At 42.5% G+C, this 22,761-nt stretch overlaps 1 protein-coding gene across 1 annotated transcript in view; it reads left to right on the top strand.

Annotated features, from left to right (window-relative positions):
- Positions 1–1,790: 1,790 nt before the first annotated feature.
- LOC139653948 (protein kinase C-binding protein NELL1-like) overlaps positions 1,791–22,761 on the top strand; it is a gene marked incomplete at its 5' end in the record, with an annotated part of 41,683 nt that continues 20,712 nt past the window's right edge. Inside the window, 2 exons of the mRNA XM_071530958.1 lie at positions 1,791–1,886; positions 17,595–17,735. Coding sequence (XP_071387059.1) covers positions 1,791–1,886; positions 17,595–17,735 — 237 coding nt within the window. The remainder of the gene's footprint in view (positions 1,887–17,594; positions 17,736–22,761) is intronic.

The raw sequence follows: 22,761 nt of genomic DNA, 5'->3' as shown, positions 1-22,761 counted from the left end.
CTCATCTTTCAAATCATGTCATTAATTAAGCTTAGAAATACTCAAAGTAATTTCTCTTTAATGAACTTGCTCAATTAAATCTGCCCTCTTTTGGTTAATCCTCTTCGCTTTAAGCACTGACTCTTAACTATCTCTCTCTCTCTCTCTCTCTCTCTCTCTCTCCCCCCCCCCGACACTCACACACTCTTTTCTCTTGTTTAGCAGAGTGCAGTACTCTCTCCGCCAGCTCCGTCCCCGCCCCTTTCCTGTTTGTCTCGGTCGTGTTGACGCATCACATCCTGTACGAGACACGGGACAAATCACACTCATTTGCACCGCCAGCCTGCTATCAGCAAAGGGCAGCAAGACACCTGTACAGACATGCTCACACACACACACACACACACACACACACACACACGGTGTTAAAAGTTTCAACTGAGAGAAAAATAGACAAGTGAATCACGTCGTCCCCCAGGAGTGATGCAGGCGCCCCTTGGGCCAATCAGTAACAAGACGCAACATCCCTCCAAGTTTCATCTAAATTGGACTGGTGCTGTAGCAGTAGCAGTTTTTTTTTTTTTTTTTTTTTAATTTTAAATTTTGACCTTAAATGATAGCGCCCCCATCAGGCCAATCTGTGTCAGAGGTTCTTAGGCTACAGCAGTGGTTGTCAACGTGGGGTCCGGGGACCACCAGGGGTCCTTGAGGGGGTTCCAGGGGGTCCCCGGCAAATTGATGAATTGTGAAACTTCACCATTATTTCATTTACAAGAAGTTAACACAATTTGATCATAGTTTCTCTGTTATCTCTCTACCTGCAATACAGACAGTCATGGAATTCTGGACAAAATCATATCTAGCAATAAAAAATATTCTCAGATTTGGGTTCGAGAGACACAATCAAATGGAGGTCCGTGGCCCAAATCTGAACTAAATTAGAGGTCCTTGATATGAAAAAGGTTGAGAATCACTGGGCTACAGCAGATCATTAAAGGGACATTTCATCCACAGTTTATTGGAATCCTTCCCCCCCCCCCCCCGGGCCGTCAGTGTGATTGATTCCTCCAAGAGAGACTTTAGTGTGTCTTTAGTTCATTAGATATTTTGATTGGCGTGCTTTGTTTTACGATTTGAAAAAAAGCTTTATTCGCGGTACCAAGGACAACAGCATCAGCAGTCTCCCTCTGAGCGGCCTTAACCCACGCTGTCTTCTCATTTCCCTCATGTCACTGTGCACATATTTAGAACCGCACGTCCTCTGCATGACAGCACTAAGAAGACACATTTCAAAGTCATAAACTTTCAATAAACCAGAATTTGTGAAAGACGGGATTACAGTGTGGGAATGTGTGTGTGTGTGTGTGTGTGAGAGAGAGAGAGAGAGAGTATGTGTGGAATAAAAAAGCAATGTTTTTTTTTGTGAAGTGCCCCTTTAAGAGGCACACTATTATCATGTCAAATATTGTCATAATATTGTATCAGGCGCTCTGACACACACACACACACACACACACACATACACACCATTTACACACCCATGCAAAAGGCTTCTGATGGCCCAACCTGAATGACTAAAAAGCAGCAGTGTTTCCTCCCAGCGTTGCTTTTAAAAATAGTCTGGGGAATCTCTTTGCACCTTGTGATGCCTTCACAAAAACCTTTTTACAGTACAAATTCACAGGCTTTTGTTGCTCCGCTGCTGCGACAGTCAGCACATGCAGAGAGGCTGAATGAATGAATGAATGAATGAATGAAACCTTCTCTAAATCCTTCTCCTTCTCCTTCTCCTCTTCTTTCTCTCTCTCCAGCGTTCTGCGAGGAGGGGTGCCGGAGCGGCGGGACGTGTGTGTCTCCCAACACGTGTGTGTGTCCCTCGGGATTTACGGGACGCCGCTGCGAGACCGGTAAGACCTGAAGACCCCCTCTCCCCTCACACACACACACACACACCTTTGTCCGGCTATGCTAGCATTTCCACTTCCCAATTAAAACTCAGCCGAAGCCGCACTTATTTTTATTGAGTGTCAAAAGTGACATCAGAGTAATGGTTATTAGTTTGGTATGGGGCTGACCAGTCGCCCTTCTCTCTCTCTCTCTCTCTCTCTCTCTCTCTCTCTCACACACACACACACTTACACACACACTTTCTCTTGCTCTTCCTCTTCCTCTCTAAAGCCCTGTGTTTAAATTGGGCTCAGCAGAGACTGAGGATCCCAGGAGAGCAGTAGAGGAGGACAGCTCATTCCTCTCTCCTTTTGTTTCCTCCTCTCCTCTCCTCTCCCTCCCCTCCTCTCCCCTCCTCTCCTCTGTTATTAAAGCTGCTGTCTCTCCAGTCTACATTTAGAGAAGTGATCAACCAGCTTGGATGCACAGGTTCACCCACATTCACATCATGTTTTTGCTTTAGACACCAGGACACACACTCACAGACACACACACACACACACACACACACACACACACACACATGTACAGAAGCGATGTAATAAATGACACCACATGCAGCCATGACCATTTAGGCTGCATGTACTGCAATGATTCCCAAGAGAGCCCTAATAGGTTGTGTTAACATGTAAAGCATGTTCTCCCAGAGGAAGCACGGCTGCACAGCTCTCTGCACTGTATTCCCATGGGAATACATGTTCTATCTTCATTATCAGTCCTTGGTTTCTATAGTAACACTCCCCTGAATGCACTAGTCACTAGGGACCAGATGCATAAGTGTAACAAAAATTACACAAATACCACTTTCCAATTTGACGAACGACTCAAAAACCAGTGAGGTGGCACGTCCAAAATTGTGGGGGGGGGAAATGACTGGATACACTGCTCATATTTCACTCGTGTATTGGGACACACACACACACACACACACACACACACTATGACACACAAACACGTTTCAGCGAGAAAAGCTGTCATCAGAGCATTAAAAACCAGCAAATTCAGCTTATATAGGTGAGGAAAAAGCAAACACAGCTCAGTCACATTCAGTTAGATCAGTGTCGTCAAGTCAGTCACAATTCAATATACCAACAGAACAACCAATCAGAGCACAGCGGTATCATGAATTCATAATATCTCATAACGTACTGTATATGACATTAGTAGGCTCAGAAACAGATATTCAGGGCCTGGAACAGTTCAAATCTCACCACTTCCCCTGCAGAATTGGGAATTTATTAAAAAAATAATGGTGTGAGGAATGTGTTTACCTCCATGCAAACTATCTGCATGCAGACTCACTGCAGTAGCTGCTTTGGCATCGTTAAAAACACAACAGCAGACAAAAAAAGTGTATTGAGATCATTTATCATCTTTTTCCGTCCCTTTTGAAAAATGAAAACATTACTTTGTTACTGCCACAGTCACTCTTTCCATTTCATGTATTTTCTCTTATCGGTAATGGCCAAATGTTTTCAAATAACAACCATTTAACTTTTGAGCAAAGTTGGACTGGAACTTGGTTGAGTTGCTCGGAGTTTTTGATCTAAATTTCGAATGCTGCTGAAAGTGCTGCAGAAGCTGCTGAAGCCCTGTGTGTGTGTGTGTGTGTGTGTGTGTGTGTGTGTGTGTGTGCAAACTCTGAACTGTAGACAACCTGCGCTCTGATCTCTCTGAGAAATTGCAGATGTTCAAAGGTGTATATGTGTGTGTGTGTGTGTGTGTGTGTGGGTGTGTGTGTGTGTGTACGTGTGCATCGAGGAGGAATATGCAAAGGGGAAAATTCCAATTGCCTTGTGTAGAATGGCCAGCAAAGTAATCATGATATCGAAAATGGTTTGCATCCCTCAAATTTTGAATTATTTAAAAAATTGTATACTTAAATATCGATGTGCACTTGAATTCTCAACTTTTTTAACTTCTCCATGACCACAAAAAAAAAAAAAAAATCAGACATACTCTCTGGGCTGAATGTCTGAATGTTTGAAGTGTTCAGAGCCAATCACTGGATCTCACAGCACATCATGGAGGGAAAGCTGGCAATCAACCAAACGCTAATTAGCTTCAGAACCAGCAGCAGAGAGGAGAGACATCAAATACCTGTCAATTAATTAATGTGCAAAGCTAATTTTTCCGATGCAGTTGTCAGAAAATGATTTTTATAGTCGACAAAAGAAGAAATGTTTCCCTGCTGCAACTCAGCTCCGACTTTATGTTTGCTGATGGAAGCTGTAAATTGAATTCTGATGACTAACAACATACAGGAGGGGTTTGAAAAACGACTACAGCACATTTGTAAAAATGATCATATTGCTTCTCTTTGAACCACTTTAGAAAGGGTGGGGGTGCTGGAGCGAGGAACAGAGGTGGTGCAGTGTAGAGCGGTGTGCCCCCCCCCCCTCCCTCCTCCTCTCTCTCTCTCTCTCTCCGTGACTGACTCTCACTCCTTATTTCTCTCAGAAAGCAGAATATGGACTAACACATCATCTCTCTAATGAGGCTCCTCCCTGTGGCCCTCTGGCTGCTGCCTGAGGCTGCTGGAGATGTGTTGTCTTGACTGCAGAACTCTCTCTCTCTCTCTCTCTCGCTGTCTCTCTCGCTCTCTGCCTCTGTCTCTTCCTCTATTTCTGTCTGTCAGTTCAATTCAATTCACCAAGCTTTAGTGTCATGAGTGTTTAAAATTATATTCCCAAAGTAGACTCCACCATATTGAAAGACACTCCAGTACCAGCTGGCTGAAGTAACCAGGGCTAGTTAGTTAGTAAAATTTGATGGCTCATTTTTCAATATTGCTTATTTGTGGATATGCAGAGTTTTCTTTGCATTTCTTTGTGCCCCAAGTCCTGCAGAACTCTACATGCAGGGTCTCAGTTGGATGTTTCTCCTGAATGTTTGTCTTGTTTTGGTCCCCAAACCTCACAACCATATAGTGCAATCGGTTCAGTAACTGATTTGAACACTTGAGCAAAGTTCTGAATTGATATATCAAATTGGACTTTTAATTGCATAGAATTCCCTTCTAGGTTTCTCGTTCTCTATCTGCTTCCCTTCCATATAGAACCGGATCCACTGGAAATAAACCAAATGGTTCTATTTCTTCTAATTTTACTATTATTATTGAGAAATGAGAAAAGAATTCAAATTTAAGCTTGTCACTATCACAGATCCATCGAAATAAATAACTGAAAACAATGACTACCATTTAATTAGGCTGGTTATTCAATAAGGTAGATGTAAACAAATAGATAAGTTGATAGATAGTTTGTAAACAATGTCCAGATTCTCCAACTTTCCAGTCCTCTGCCATCCAGCCTGCCAAAATCCACTCATTAGCCAAGTAATGAACAGTGTAAGAGTTAAATGACAAAGCCAAAGTTTCCTCTCTGACAGTTTATTGGCAATAACATAAACAACACAATTGGGGAGAGAGGTGACCATGTCAAATATGTACCACATACAAATGTTCCCCTGCCCTTCCCTAATTGGTCCAGGGCCTGGACTGTGTTGCTGCAGCCTGGCTGGGCGGGTGACTGGGGAATAGACGCTGGGTGTCAATATGTTTGCCATTAGAGGCCATGAGAAGAATCACACTGCAAAAAATGACACGCTGTCAAGTGATTTTATCTTGTTTCCAGACCTATCAAGCTTAATTTCATGGTATTTTTGGCTGGACCGCAACAGCGGGGCCAGCCCTATAAACGCGAATGTCTGTCACTCACTGACTGACTGACTGACTGACTGACTCACTGAGTGATGAAGTTACACCATTGGTCGGCCGTGGCACGTGGCACATCATAGGATCACAGAGCCAGAAATTTAAGTTTCGTTTTCTCCGCCATCTTGTTTCTCCGCTGAGATCGGGAGCCCGTTTCTCCACACAGTAAGCAGGCTGACCAATATCATGCATGTAAGCTGAAGCTAAAGTAGAATCTATACAGTTATATCATATCGCCGTTTATTTCGATGCATATGTGCGAGCTCAGTCCACCTGACAGCCCCTCTGTTCTGGCGGTGGAGAGAGAGACACAGACAAGCATGGAGGTTTTGAAGCGCCGAGGGCTTCCTGCCGACGCTTCCCGGAGTTTCCCGGGGCCACGATTCCGGCCAGCGCCGATAGCTGGGCGCCGATTTGTTCCCGGTGATCCGGCCGAGATTTCGGTGGGGGTCCCGACGCCGATGCGTCACCGGGTGTCCGGCAAACGGTGTTTTCGGCACCGATGGGTACCAGAGCAACTGGGGCTTGGATCGGGAGGATGGACTATATTAACAGTCTACAGCGGAGTTAGCTACACCATTGGTCGGCCTTTGGCATGTGGCACACCCATACACGGTCCAGCCATATACTAGGTTTTGACCTAGTCTTGTTAGCCTATCTCCAGTTTAGCCGGTTGGAGGCGTTCCATCATCCTTATCATCATTACAAGATTACAAAAACAAAGATAAAAACAGAGAAAGCCGGGTACAACGTTGGGATGACTGGAGGTTTTCCAGGTCAGTTTCTGTAGTCTGAGGCTGAGTTCAGTGTCTGAGTTCTCATCTTGACAAACTGTCAGTCTACATCCTCTGCCAACACCTTCTTTAGGTATATGGTCATAGTTCCTGCACACAGCATTTCTCCACAGTCTAGCTTCAGAGGTGTAGAAAATAAGGTTGTTCCCTTTCTTTACACCGTCTTCTGTTTTGTAGTCAACATATAGTTGTTCAGAGTTGGTTGACATCACCTTTCTCTGTTTTTTTTTGGCCTCTTCACTCCTGCAGACAGCTGGATCTTCTGTTTCTCTGCACTCCAGCATTTGACAGTTGTTCGGCAGTTGAGGAAGCTTCAACTGTCAAATGCTACTAGCTTAATTTGCTAGCAACTTCAAAGTGTAATGAAGTAAAGTCTATTCAAAGTCTACTCCAGTCTATTTTCACTCATAAAATATCTTCTGCTCCTTTCAGACATTCAGTTTAGTGATTTTTCTTACCAGTACAGATTTCCAACCTACGTTACTTCTCCAGGAGGTTCGTTCTGACTTCTTGGTGTTCAGATTTTGCTCGCTGATGTTGCTTTTTTTCTTCTTTTAGCTTTTTTTTGGCTTCTTTTTGATTCTTTACACGTTGCAGGTATCTAAATTATTTCTGCACTCTGCTTCGCCTCTCCATCAGAAAGTTTGAATGTTTTCAGGAGCTCATAATGTTGTGTCCTCACTCTGTGCGGGCCGATGGAAGCCTCAGTCTCTGTCTCTGTGTCTATTTCTGTCTCTATCTATCCTGTCTGTCTGTCTGTCTGTCTGTCTGTCTGTCTGTCTGTCTGTCTGTCTGTCTGTCTGTCAATCCAATTCGAGTCAAATGTGCTTTATTGGCATGAAATAGAAAAGTACATACTGCTACAACTGACTCAAATGACTGTAACTAAAGCATGACCACATGACAGTAACAATGAACAATAGGCCTACATATACAATAGATATGTCATCATATTAAATCAGACAGTCAATTATCAATCAACCGGTTTACATAACTGCATAATTTCTCCATTCTTAAACAGTGTTGGTCATGCATTTTATTTTTATTTTTTACATTGCCAGTGGTTCTCCTGTCCAGTACAAAATGAGTACATACAGTTTTAAATTTGACAGATGAGTAAATATCTCTGACCTGAATATTAGTGCAATGCAGGAGAAAGTGTAGCTCTGTCTCTCCCACCTCTCCTACCTATTAGTCTCTCTGTCTGTCTCTGCCTCTATTTTCTCCCTGTCTGTGTCTGGCTCTATTTCTGTCTCCGCGTCTCAGTGCAATTCAAAGGTTTTTTATTGGCGTGAAATACAGTACAAAAGCACTTAATGCCGAAGCCAAAATAAGAAATGACCATAAAAAGAGATTTGGATAGCACCGACGGCATAACAACAAATTGTTCTAATCAATCACTAAAACAATAGACAATTTATTAGACAGTTACATTACAATATTATAATTACTATTACAATATACCTATGTTTTTTCTGTCTCGATCTCTGTCTATATGTCCGTCTGTGTCTATATCTCTGTCTCTGTTTCTGTCTCCATCTCTTTCTGTCTCCATCTTTATGTCTATTTCTGTCTCTATTTGCATCTCTATTTGTCTCTGCTGCCATTCCCTCTTATGCAATGAAACACCTCACTGCCCCACTGACTTCTGCCCTCTGTGTCGTATATCACAGCTCGGGAAGAGGTGAAAAGCATCTAAATATAAAGCGGATGGGAACAGAGAAGAGCACTGATCTTTCATCTTCTCCCACGTTGATCCGTTGCTCACAGTTACCTGTGAGCTCATACGGCAGCACAGACTCACTGTTGGATCTTTGTGATTTATTTCTTAAGAGTTATACTTCAATGGATCAATATTCTACTGGGAAAAAACAAAAACGCCTGACCTGACAATGAACTTCCTATCAAAATCCTGTCAGTTAAACGCAGGTTAAAGGTTCGTTCCACCTCATGATTCACCACAGGTGAGATATAGTTTCTGTGGAGGTCATGTGACCCCACCAACGTGTCGAAAAGCGTTGTTTGCTCCTATGCTTTTTTCGCTTGAAATTGTTAAAAATAAGGAACCTCAAGTTGGTCTATGAGTTCTTTAGTGTGCGGCAAATTTACTCCTTTACGGATTTTATTTCTCCTGCATTTTGCACCTGAAAGAAACTGCAGCAGGTTGAATGTTTTAACACAGAGTCCCACGGTTGGCAGGATGAGTTGCCTTCAGTGTCAGTGTTCAGATTTTCTCGGTCTCCTGTGTAATGTCAATTTGCTGGACAATAATTGGAACTGGTCACGCCTATTACGAATGGATATGTGCATGTATTAGGTGCTGTAGTATATTTAGTACAACGTGAACTTGTGGTTTTCTACTTTTAAAAGCGGCTTGTCTCTGAGAAGTAAAAAAAAACTCCTGAACCCAGTCTACACTTGCATATTAAATACACTTAATATCTGGCAATGTTTTGGTCAAGGACCTTCAACAGGCAAATCATCTTGGCCAGGCTTCCTTTGAAAAATAGGTCTTTGTATCTCAACGGGACCGACCTGGTTAAATAAAGGTTAAAGGAGGGGTATCATTTGCTTTTTCAGCAATTTTATATAATTACCTGGTGTCTATAAAATATCTGTTAAGTTTTTTTCAGTAAAAATCGTTTTAGCTTTAGCTATTCACTTCCCAGTGTTTGTTTCCCACCTACAAGAAAATAGGTTGTTTTACATAAGCAGCTTCTTATGCTAATGAGCTACTGCTCTGATAGGCTGGCTATTCTGGAAGGCCCGCCCTCCTCTTAGCGCTGATTGGTCAATTTCAGACAGTCCAGCGTCTACATAGACACTGGAGCAATATCTGACTGGCTTGTACAAGGGGGCGTGTTTTAAAGCTGGTGACTGTGGGGAAACGGCATAGTAACATGATTTAATGTTTTTTACTGTGATTACTTCACACCTCCAAGAACCAAAATCACCAAAAATACTAAGAATTGTCACATCCTAGGATACCCCCCCCATAAATAAAAATGAACAAGTGAGTGGAACATATATTATGTCAAAGCCTAAAACTGGCCAATCACATCCTATTACTCATCACCAGAAATAGGCTACATATGGCAATCAGTACAACCAATGACAGCTAGCTGATATAAAAAAAATGTAATGTTTTGATTTTGTTAGTCAACACACACACACACACACACACACACACTCTTCTCCCCTCCCTCCTACTCTGAGGCATCATGCCAATAAAAAGTAACTTTAGCAAGCAGATATTTTGTCAAGTGCAATTACAGGAGGTAAATGAAGACGAGTGTAGACATCAGCTGGAGTACAGGACAATACAAATTGCAATACAAGAACTCATTTAGTGGTTGATTCAGTATAGAGCTTGTCTCTGGCCTGCAGGAGGTGGAGGCCCTGTGGTCACTGCAGCCTTTCCATTTCTTATGTACATTTCACTGACTATCAGCTACCAGCAAACACACAAACCCCCGGTGCCGCTTGTTGTGTTTCTCCGGATGACACGGACAGACATGACAGACATTCCCCCTGTGATGTCATTTCAGTAGGTTAGTAGGACTGAGATAAGTGTAATTATGTAAAGCTCCCAGCGGGCCACGGGACTGTACAGAGAGCGCAGGGATTATTTTTTCTTAACTACGTATATGGATTAATTCCCATTTCCTCGCCGAGCTAAAACTCTGAACTCCTCACATCCCGGGCCTGTCATAAAGTCTTCACATATTCCCGGTGGGGGGGGGGGGGGGGGGGAATCCGTATGCGGGGCAGAAGTGAAGCCCTGCAGAAAGTACTAAGTGCTCTCGTTTGCATTATAATGGAAGGAAACAGAGGGAAATGTGGAATGGTGTCTGGCTGCTTTCCCTCCGCTGGCTGTAACAGTGATTGATGGAGCACGTATATATGTATGTGTGCACGTGTGTGTGTGTGTGTGTGTGCTAGCACCTTGTAGCTAATGCAAGAGGAAGGTCACCTGTCCACTTCACTGACACGGGGAAATAGAGGGGAGTACGCACACACACACACACACACACACACACATACATACATACATACATATACCAGCTGAGAAATAGCTTTATGAAACTATTGAGCTATGGGCATTATTGACTGTGTGCGCCTGAAATGAGCTTTTATTATGTCTAAATAAATAGGCCCTGGCAGAGCGGTGATGGATGGGGTTTTAAATAACATGTGCTCTCCATAAAAAGAGATCCTGTGTCCCGGTGGAATCTGGTATTTCTGTTCTTACAGTCGGTGCTGCAGTTTCAGTGTTAGTCGACATGGAAGACTTCCATGTAACGCATGCAGTAAACCAGTGATTCTCAACCTTTTTCACATGAAGGACCCCTAACTTAGTCCACATTAGGGCCACGGACCCCCATTTGATGAGGTTTTATCTCTCGGACTCAAATCTGAGAATATTTGTATTGTTAAATATGATTTTGTCCAGAAATCCATGACTCTCTGTATTGTAGGTAGAGAGATAACAGAGAAGCTATGATCAAAAAAGTCGTTCTTCTACATCCTCGAATAATGTTAACTTCATAAAATGAAATAATGCTGAAGTTTAACAATTCATCAATTTGCTGGGGACCCCCTGGAACCCACTGAAGGACCCCTGGTGGGCCCCGGACCCCACGTTGAGAACCACTGCTTTATTCAATACATACCAATATGGCACAGATGCAAAAGAAATTAAAAATTTCAGTGTAGGCTGCATAACGCCTCCATGTCACTGCTGCCCCGTGAAAATCTCACGACTCCAATTTTGGTGATTTTCGTGTTATTTTTTTTTACTGCAATTGAACGTTTACACGCTTTATACACGCTGTGTTATGAACCTTACGCTTATGAAACTTTTTCAAAACCCACTGGATAAACTCAAAGGACAGCAAAGGTTGTAATGCATTCAAAACAGCAGTGATGTCAGTGACAGTTTCCCCTCTTTTCTTAGCTCTTCCTCCGCCTCCTGCTCATTATAACGCCACGATGCAGAGAGGATATTTTTGCCATAAGGCTATTAATATGGAAAGTAATGAGTTTATTGAAGTTAATGAAAAACAAAACTGTACGCATTAGATGAGTGTACGCGTGGGCGCTGAATAGTGAGTAGTGAGGTAATTGCTTAAAGGTCTGTGAGCTCTGATGAGTTTAGTACAGAGAATGATGAAACGTGATGAAAAAGGAGTGGAATACAGTTGGAGAGATTTCACTGTTTTCACATTAGAATGCATGCCAACACTAACATGGATGGGAAGATGTATGATACAGTATGTATAGTATCGGCCTCCATGTCAGCTCCTTGTCCCAGGTGAAGCGTTGCCCTTTCATGTAATTGAAGTAGTGAAACAGGAGATCCTGAGAGACGAGCAGGAGACAGGGAGAGGCAATGAAATTAATGTTGAAATCTGACTTTTCAAAGACAGGAAAATGAGCATTTCCTCTCAGAAGATGAAAGAGAAATTGCTGCCCCTCAAAGTTCCTCCCAATTAAATTGGAAACACTCTGGTACAGCGCATTTATAAACTGTGGAAACCATCGTGGAATGAGTCACTTTTCATAGATTATGGACAGAGCAGGGCAGGATTATTATTATAATAATTGTTATTATTATGGCCTGCCTGTCGCCTGTTCTTTATGTACTGTACAAATTAAAGATGTTCACAGTGGCCATTGCTGCTTTTGTTCTTAATAATAAAGAAGAAAATACATAGAAATTAATACATAATCAATCCACAATTTCCCTACGCCCAAATCTTCAAAAACTTGCACATTTTTGTGATTTTTTTATTTTAATATTGCAGGTAATTTAGTGAGAGAGGAAACACACACACACAGATGAGCTTTTCAAGTGAATATATATATATTTTTTGTCTAGTTTTTGAAGAAAAGACACCGCTCACCTGGTATGAGGCTTGGTTGAGGTGCTGGAGCCGGAGAATTATAGAGATTGAAAAAGGCATCAAAAGGCATCTGCACACTGAAAAATCTGTGCAAAAATCATTTATTCAATAATCAATAAATTATTTGTGCAGATGCCTTTTGTCTTGTTCTTAAAAAATATAATGTCACATTTCCTTTACCATTGCCTAACCCGACCCATAGGTAAACGTTAAAGGTCCCACATGGTGTAAAGCAGGACTCCCCTTACCTCTGTGATCATAAAGGAGTTGGATGGTCTATCTAAACATATATATATATCTAAACGCACGGTCGCCAACTAAATCCACACAATCCATATTAGAAAAGCGAGCCTCTAAACGAGCCGTTTGGACTTCCGTAACTTTGTGGCGTCACAAAGGTTCGCTCATTATCATTTTTGTAAGAAATAATAGACTAACAAAGTGTTTTTTTCAAAGCGGTTGAGCGGTTGTCATTGTTTATTTACCGGAGAGTTTTCCCTACCTGTAGCTGCCCGGGCCGCGGCGTCTCACGTTTCGCTCTCAAAACGGTTAGCCGATTGGGAACAGAGGGGTCGTTAATATTAATGAGCCTTAAAGACACGGCGACAGAAACCGCCTGTTCTTGGTAAGGCTCAGAGAGATGCTGGAAAATGAACGTGTGAAAATGGATTGAGAGTGTTTTTGGTTCATGACACCACACACACAGCTTTGAATGGACCTCAAGACACAAAATAAAACACGAATATGGGAGCTTTAACACTAACTAACCAACTAACTAACTAACCGACCAACCAACCAATGGAATGAATGAATGAGTCAAGTCACTGCTTGAACTCTCTCTTACACTGTAAATCCCCCAGGTGCGATGACTTGGCTCCATCGTGCCTCAGCACCTTCTGTAAGAACCCGATCATACCCGGGCGCTGCTGTTATGCTAATTTGTACCACCGTCTACTGTGCATTATTTAACTGCATCTGTGACTAACAGCTAATTTGAATATTTACACCGACAGCAAGATTTGCAACAGCCGTATACTGTAGGTTCATTAGTCAAACTCTAGGTTGTATAAAGTGATATGTGGCCGGGTGCGCTCGTGTCATACTTTAGTGCCGCCGGCAGCTGTTAGCCTTGTCTGTCTTCTCCACAGTGACTGATGGCTGCTCCGCTCTGTCAGGGTTAAATAGAGACACTCACCAACTCTCTAACATCTCCAACTCGCCGTTCGCACACGACTCCGGCGGCTTTGCAATCATGAAATTAGGTTTATGAATATGATATGAAAATGAATAAATTATACAAAGATAACACGATTCCGTTGCGAGCGCAGGTGTTCATTTATGTCTCCGTTTATTAAGCCTCCTTTAACTCTGTGAAAACCTTCCTGAAAAATAGACTTCTCTCACCAGTCGCTCTATCTGTGTATTAATATGAATGCCGCTGCCGCGTTCCCCAAGGCAAACGGGAAAGGAGCTAATAGAGGGGATTGTAGAGTTGAGCAGCCCGTCTTAGAGGGATGGGAGTGAGTTTCAACTAAGCTAGAGGAGGATAAGACCACCACAGTGTGTGATGATGAGGTTATCAGGCCAAATCCACGTTCTTGAAGACTCGCACAAACAACTAGGAGCCAGGCGGCGAACCAACGCGCAAAGCCGCAGCCTCCGTGACAGTTTATGTTTGTTTATGTTTGTTTGTCTTTCAGGTTTGATTATCAGACAAAATGATGAGGCATAATCAACAAAGATCCGCAAATTGTTTTTTTGTTGCAAATCAAACAAAACTTACAACACCTTCATAAAAAAACTCATGTTTTATTTGTTTGTTTATTTATTAGTATTAGTATTATTTTTCTCTACATTGTGAAGCACTTTGTATTTGAAAAGTGCGATATAGCAGTGATTCTCAACCTTTTTCATATCAAGGACCCCTAATTTAGTCCACATTAAGGCCTCAGACCCCCATTTGATGAGAATCTGTATTGTAGGTAGAGAGATATCAGTGAAACTATGATCAAAACAATCATTCTTCTACATTCTCTAATTGTGTTCACTTCTTGTAAATGAAATAATGATGAAGTTTAACAATTCATCAATTTGCTAGGGACCCCTTGGAACCCCCTCAAGGACCACTGGTGGTCCCCGGACCCCACGTTGAGAACCACTGCTATACAGTATAAATAAAGTTTATTATCATTATTATTATTATAAAGGCAAAACATATACATATCTGGTTAGATTCCTGTAAATCTTTTCCTTATGGGAAGTTTCATCTTATGTTAGCCCAAGAACCCTCTGTTGTCTGGGTGTACAGGAGCATCAACACACACACATGGACCTACTGTCAGGACACACGCGCGCACCCCTGCTCTTTTTGTGGAAGGGTTAGCAACTCCCAGCCACCAGTCAGCTCTAATCTGTGTATGTTTGAGTGTGATGTCAGGGAGGGAATCTTCCGGAGCCGCTCTGACCGGATCCCTGACCTGAGAGGCTGACAGAGGCCGAGCCTCCCGGCAGCTGTCACCTCTGATTACCTGCACCGCCCCGGCCAGGCTCGACCACAACACACTGCTAAACACTCTGTTCGCAGTCTCTCTCTCTCTCTCTCTCTCTCCCTCTCTCGATATACGTATGTGTGTGTGTGTGTTTGGGTTAAGACTGGGCCAAAGGTATCAACTGTGACTCTCACAGCCGGGCTACAGTGTGTGGGGCAACACAAAAATGTTCACAGCACAAGATCAAAAGGTCTGTCAGGTTGTTGGAGGCTACATTCTGGAGATAGAGAAACTCTATATATCGAAATTCAATATATCACAATACAAAAATGTGACAATACGTATTGTGGGGCAGAAAAAATGAATCGCAATATTAGCTACATTTTATTCTGCTGTAGTGATCATAAATAAGACGGCTTGCTCTCTATCGAAATTGTATTATTTGTACTTTGTAATGACATTTTTAAATTGTTGTTTACATTCTAGCAAGGCATTTCTAGAAAGATTTGTGTCTCAGAAATAAACAGAATTCTGCACAGTCAGACTTTGTTGTCACTGAACTTTTATTACTAACTTTTATTTATCGTATCGTGGTTGTATTGAATCCTGAACCCTCTATCACGTATCAAATCGTATCGTGAGATGAGCAGATCGTCCCATCCCTATTAACTATGCTGTTGTCATCTTAAAACCTCATAATAATAATAACCCTAACCCTTCAGTTGAAGGATTGCATGGTTCCTCTACGAATTGATGAAATTCTGCAACCCTCTGTGCTGATGAAACCCTTTCAGAAAATCTTGGACATATTAGATTAGATAAACTTTATTAATCCCCAAGGGGGAAATTGGGTTGGTCACGTGCGCATAGAAAAAACAGATCCCACAGCAGGCATAAAAGACACATACAGAAGACAGATCACACAGTCCATCAGAAAACACATAGGATAAACAATACATTCCAAGAAAACATAAATATTGCTCAGGAACCAGCCAGAGCCGATACAACAGAAAAATAGTAAAAAAAAAACCAAAACATTGCGATACCGATACAATGCAATTTCAGTACACACAACAAGTTATAGGCTTTTACAGTACAGCCAGTACAGCAATACAAAACAAAACATATTAAAAAATGCCTGGTGGTCAAGCTAAAAACACGGCTGTTCCTGAAAAGTTGATGTGTTGGAGATAAAAGGGTTTTTCACCCGTCAGCGGCAACATGAGGCGTTCACAGACGTGACGGTTAGCAGTTCCTCGCTAGCTGGCCCTGTTTGCTCCTGCAGCGAAAACCGGGCCGTGGTTTTTGCATTTAGGTGATTGAAAGTGTTTGCACAGGTCACGCTTTAAGTATCAGGGTGTGTGTGCAGGTCGAGTCTTACAGCCAGGAGGAAGAGAGCCGCAGATGAGGAGCAGAGCTCACAACATGCATAATGGATGAGAGAGATTTACTCTCCAAGAAGGAGCGAGGACCTAACGCCTGCAGGCTGTGTGTGTGTGTGTACGCATGCTGCCAGTGGTGGAAAGTAACTAAGTACATTTACTCAAGTACTGTACTTAAGTACAATTTTGAGATACTTGTACTTTACTTGAGTATTTCCATTTGATGCTACTTTATACTTCCACTCCACTACATTTCAGAGGGAAATATTGTACTTTCTACTCCACTACATTTATTTGACAGCTTTAGTTCCTTTTCAGATGGAGATTTGACACAATGGATAATATAACAAGCTTTTAAAATACAACACATTGTTAAAGATGAAACCAGTGGTTTCCAACCTTTTTGGCTTTTGACGTCTTACAAAAAGCAGTGTGTAGTTGGGGTCACATTTCAGATGTCTATGAGTTGTTAACAGCTCCACCAAATAGTGATGTTTCCCTCTAAACCTCACATGGTTTCATTTCAATAAATGTTCACATGATCCAATATTTCAGCAAAGAGAAAAAGTCCAAAAACTGAAAACAGATTTGTGTATCAGAACATTGTTTTTTCTTCTTTCCTCTCCCATTAATCATCTCACGACCCCTCAGATTTATCTGGTGACCCTTTGGAGGGGCCCGACCCCTAGGTTGGGAACCACCGGACTAAACTAGCTAACTGTATATAAAGTAGTTCAAACTAGCTCCACCTCCAGCAGCTACAACAGTAACATGCTGCTTACACACTGATGCTTCAGTATTAATAATCTAATGATGTCATATATAATAAAATATCAGTCAGAGGGACCAAACCACTACTTTTACTTTAATACTTTAACTACATTTTGCTGCTAATACTTAGGTACTTTTACTTAAGTAGGATTTTTCATGCAGGACTTTTACTTGTAGTGGAGTATTTTTACATTGCTGTGTTGGTACTTTTACTGAAGTAAAGGATCAGAGTACTTCTTCCACCGCCTCACGCCAGAGACGAGGTGCGCCGGGGAGAAACGGCAGAGCGAGCGAGGGAGAGGAACAGAAGAAGAGAGGCGCGTGTGCGGGAAAACGTCTCTGTTGCCAAACGGTTTGATTTCTAAAGGAGGTCTTCGACGCCCGCTGTGGCAGACGGTGCCCGCTCCTCCTGCCCGATGTGGGGCAGGGAGCTGCACCGACCTCCACCTGCCGCAGATCAAAGAGACGGAGGGGGGAAAAAAAAAATCAAATGCCAAATATGAGATGAGTTTCCAGGTTTGTGTTAGTAACCATGAAAATAACTTGGACTGATGTTAGCTGCTCTGCGTGTGTGTGCGTGTGTGTGTGTGTGTGGTTGTGTGTGTCCTCAGATATCGACGAGTGTGCGGAGGGCCTGATCGAGTGCCACAACCACTCCCGCTGTGTCAACCTGCCCGGCTGGTACCACTGTGAGTGCAGGAGCGGTTTCCATGACAATGGCTCCTACCTGCTCGACGGGAGCTCCTGCATCGGTGAGCATACGTCGAATCGAATGCGTCCTTATCGCCGTTTAAAAAAAAACACCGGGTCTTCGCACACACCCCCCCACCATACGCCGAATGTCTGACTCCCGCAGATCTTTGTCTCTCTCTCTCTCTCTCTGTCCAATCACGAGCCGGCAATTTCCATCGCTCCCCGGCTCCCTCTTCAATTTGCTAAATCTCTCCTATCTGCGGTTTCCTACATAATGCCTTCATTGTAATTCTTTGTCTCATTCATCCTCTTTGAAATTCGAGTGCTATGTGGACATAAGCATACAGCTGTGTGTGTGTGTGTGTGTGTGTGTGTGTGTGTGGCTCTTAACATGCCATCCGGTTGCGTTCAAAGCATCCTAATCAGCGGTCTCTTCACCTTCAGCGGCTCCAGATCTAACCACACTCTGTGAAACCCACGCGCCCTTAATGAGGTATTTATGAGGAACAAACGTCAGATGCCATCGGATGTTGGTGAGGCGTGCCCTCTCCATCTGTTCGCCCGCCGACAGAGACGGGAGAGAGGAGAGCAGAGAGAGAGAGAGTGTTAAAGGTAGAGAGAGAGAGGGAGAGAGTTTCCTGTGATGTGACAAACCACAGGCATGTCGATTATGCAAGGAGCAGAAAGCACAGTAAGAGACCTAATCGTGTGATCAATTATTAACCACCTTAACCTCCACTCCATGTGTATGGACTCACTCTGCGTTCAGACTGTGAGCCTCTTGGCTGATGGGTCGCTCTATTCTGACTGATTGTGGGCGGGGCCAGAGGGTCCGACTGCATCTATGTAGCGGTCTACAGCTATAAAGTTTTGACACAGCTTTGGTATTAACTTCCACAATATGACATCTATCTATCTATAGATAGTAGTAGACAGCATTAATCAAAAAGAAACGGAAAAAAATAAATAAAATGTCTTCAGAGTTTACCATCGACCCCAACAACTGATGCAACTGGTCTCCAAGTATCGTTTTTGAGATTTTACTCCTGTCGTCTAGAGCAGTGTTTCTCAAAGTGGGGTCCAGGGACCCCCAGGGGTCCTTGAGGGGGTTCCAGGGGGTCCCCAGCAAAAAGGGGAATAATTTATTTTCACTATAATTCCATCCATAAGTAACACAATGACAGAATGTATGACTATTTTGGTCATGGATTTCATACACTTTCTGTAATAAAGCAACTAAAAGCAAAAATCTTATCAGATGGGGGACCCTGGGACAAAATCGTATCAAATGGGGATCCGTGGTCTAATTTGTGTCAGTTTAGGGGTCTTTGACGTGAACAATTTTGAGAACCACTGGTCTAGAGGACTGCATTGGGATTGGGATCCCACGGGTCCCGCGTGGGACCCGACGCAAATCTCGCGGGAGCGGGCGGTGCTAACATTGCTGCGTGCGGGAGCGGGCTTTCAAAAAATAAACTGCGGGTCCCGGGATTTAGCTAGCTAACCAGAAGGATGGAGACGGAGTCAACAAATGCAGTTGAAAAGAAAATCAAAGCGGGTCATTACAATACCAAAGCAAAGCAAGGCAAAGGCAAATTTGGACAAATTTCTCAGTTGTCATCCCTCAGTTGCCTTTGCCTAGGCTCCAAGCGGATCTGATAGCTTTTGTAACATTATTGGCAAGACGTCTAATACTAATGAGATGGAAATCACCAACACCGCCTTCTCACACTCTGTGGTTAAAAGAAATTTTCAGTAATTTACAGCTTGAAAAAATCCGATATACATTGAAAGGCTCTTCCAAGAAAGTTAAAAAGATGTGGGGGCCTTTCTTTGCCTATGCAGAGAAAATTACCTTCCCAGTTATCCCCGAATAAGATCCCATTTTATCTTATTTACTTATTATTTGTATTTATTTATCCTTATTCTGGCCTGATGAGGTTATAGTGTTTACCGTAGTATGTGAAATATGACCAAGCTGACTGTTTGTGTTGTTTTCCTTTATTTGCTGTGTGTTGTATGTTTTTTTTTTTTTTACTGTACTACTATGTCACTGACACTTACAAGCGCTTTAAATTATTGTCAATTTGTGTTTAAAAACCAATAAACAAAGTTCATAAAAAAAAAAAAAAAAAAATTCTCCGTTGTTACTGACAAAGATGGAAAGGAACTGGACTTTGTTAGTTGCGACAAATGTGAAAAAGTATTAATCTACAACAGGCACAAATCTGGCACCTCTGGGTTGAGACGACATACCTGCTCCGTTCTCCCCGGTCAAAGTAAGCTCTTCCAGGATAAAGCACTTCTTCCTGCACATATTAAACAAGATACTATCGAGAAACGTGTGGTAGAGGACTGCATGGGGAGCGGGATAAAAAAAAACAGTCCCGCGCAGGGCTCTACTGTCGTCTTTTCAAATAAGTGGCTGGAATCAACTTCCCGTCCTTTTTGCGCTCGCCAGGCGGAACTACAGTTCATGAAGCAAAATCACATTGGAAGGGAAACAAAGGAGAACATTAATCTCATTGGCTGTTGACGGTTGATGACCATGTAAAGTTAAACCATGAGCAACTTTTCTCGGCCAAGAAGCTCGCTGACCGTCCGCAAATCGGCCGAGTTTAGACTTTGTGATCGTGTTGCTCGGGGAAAATGGGGTAATAACAGCATAAGAGAGAAAAAAAAAGTATAGTATTTAAATAAAGGTCCAATTCAAATAATTTTGAATCTCCTGACAGGACACAAGTTCGGTGATAGCATATCAAATTCGAAATTTTCTGTCCTGTCAGTGATATTTTCTGGATATTTTCTGGAGCTGATGTATTCTGCCTGTATGGAGCATGCAGCAGCTCAGAACACACAGCCAAGTATTCCTCAACAAATCCAACGCCCCACTTTTTATTTTTGCCCGTGCGCACCAGTGTTACGCCGTAATGGATGCAATGAACAAGACCGCATCGCTCTCTCGCTTTCACTTAACCTTTAAATTCAAAATGCAGCAGTCAGCAGTCAGTTTTGATCCATTTATTTTTGGAGGGGAGAGGGGATGATTTCAGCACATTTCCCCCCCCCAAGATAGCGGCTTCAGAGAGTGATAGATGGACCCCACATCCAGCGTTGTGTCACACCGCCACACGGAGTAAACGATGGCGCTCCGGCACGCCAGTCGAGACCGAGGCTGTCACGTGTGCGGCGGAGGTCTGTTCTCCCTCCTCTCTCTCTCTCTCTCTCTCTCTGACAGAAACACACACGTTCTTCCCCCGATTAGTGATGTGACTCCTCTTTGATTCTGAGTCACCTGGCAAGTACAGCGAGGCCAACACAGCTTCTATAGCAAAACATACTGTAAATGAGGGTCTTCTATTAATAGACCTCTTTATGCATGGGGGTTTGAGTCTTTATTGTGCTGCTTTGGATTCACATGAGGAGCAGAACCTGAACCGCCAAATACAACTGTACATAATGGATTCATTGTCAGAGGTGGAAAGTAACTAAGTACATTTACTCGAATACTGTACTTAAGTACAATCTTGAGGTACTTGTACTTTACTTGAGTGTTACCATTTTATGCTACTTTATACTTCTACTCCACTACATTTCAGAGGGAAATATTGTACTTTTTACTCCACTACCTTTATTTGATAACTTAAGTTACTAGTTACTTTGCAGATTCAGATTATTAATACAAAATATAATCAACTAATACATTGTGATGTATTATTATAGATTACTGTAAGCTACCCAGCAGTATATAAAGTAGTGGAAATCAGCCCCACCTTTTCCAGCTGCAACATTAAAGTGATGCTTACACATTAATGCATCAATAATTATAATTCAATAATATAATATATACTGTATTATTCTGAAATGGGCCATTCTGCATAATGAGTACTTTTACTTTTGTTGCTTTAAGTACATTTTGATGCTAATACTTTTGTACTTTTACTTAAGTAACATTTTGAATGCAGGACTTTTACTTGTAACAGAGTATTTTTATACTGTGGTATTTCTACTTTTACTTAAGGAAAAGATCTCAGTACTTCTTCCATCACTGTTCATTGTGTGATGAGAGTATTGCTGACTCAACTGTCATCTACATCTAGTCTTGTTAATAGATAGAGATAATTGATAATATACTTGTAATATTACCACACCTACTACTAGGTACTAGGTTTTTTAACGGAAAAATCAAAACTAAAACACTTTAACAGCTATCTTACATTCCTGGGTCCATTTAGTTGTTTGGTGTGTTTTTCTTCTTCTTGGTGGATAACCGGCCAAACATAGATGAGGTGACGTCACCTCCAGATGTTTCCAGCAGCTACAATGGAGTTTGATATGAGAAAATGTTTCAGGATGTAAAACATCAGTGGTAAACGTCAGGTTTTGGTGTCAGTCCCTCAGAATCAAAGAGCGAGGGCTTCTTTCTAGAGCCGCCATTTTGCGCCAAGAGACGTTCAACAATCATACAGGGAGAAATCCATCGTAGAAGAGGAGAGAGACCAGTTTCTCCACCCACAGGAGCAGGAGAGAGACCAGAATGCAATTCAGCAGAGAGACAGGTTGTGTTTTGTAAGTAAGTGGCACAACTCACTTTTTCTCAACTGGAAAAAACTCTCGCTCTTTTGTTTTTACAAGGCTATCGCTCTCTCCACCTACCACCAGCCGAATGCAAGACGTTGTTGCTGTTGCGTTGTTGAAAGGCATTCTGGGAAACGTAGGAAATTCGATAGAAATAGACGAGGCAGGTTGAGGGAAAGTGGGTTCACCGAGAAAGTAAAGAGGCTCGTTTGAGATGAGCAAGTCCTGCGCAGTTTTGACCAGCGACTCGCTCGGCCCGTCGCGTGATGGTTAGAAAAGTTGCACGGCACCGAGGATGATGGGAAACGCCTCGAGCCGAGCGCTTATTGGCTCATCGCAGTTGTATCACACACCCACAGTGAAATGACGAGACTTAAGTTTTTATATCTTTTCTAAGATGTCACTCCATGAGCCGTCTGTATACCATTTTATTAGAACGCTATGTGATATTTTCCGTAAATGCCACCTGTAATGCCTACATCAAAATAAAAATAAGTAACGTGAAGG

This window comes from Centroberyx affinis, unplaced genomic scaffold (genome assembly GCF_046629955.1).
Source record: "Centroberyx affinis isolate AG114_WGS23_722 - 3 ecotype Tasmania unplaced genomic scaffold, CSIRO-AGI_Caff_v1 ptg002012l_1, whole genome shotgun sequence".
In the NCBI taxonomy this organism is placed as follows: domain Eukaryota; kingdom Metazoa; phylum Chordata; class Actinopteri; order Beryciformes; family Berycidae; genus Centroberyx; species Centroberyx affinis.
The sequence above is the reverse complement of the archived record's forward strand: the minus strand, read 5'-3'. Positions and strand labels throughout refer to the sequence as shown.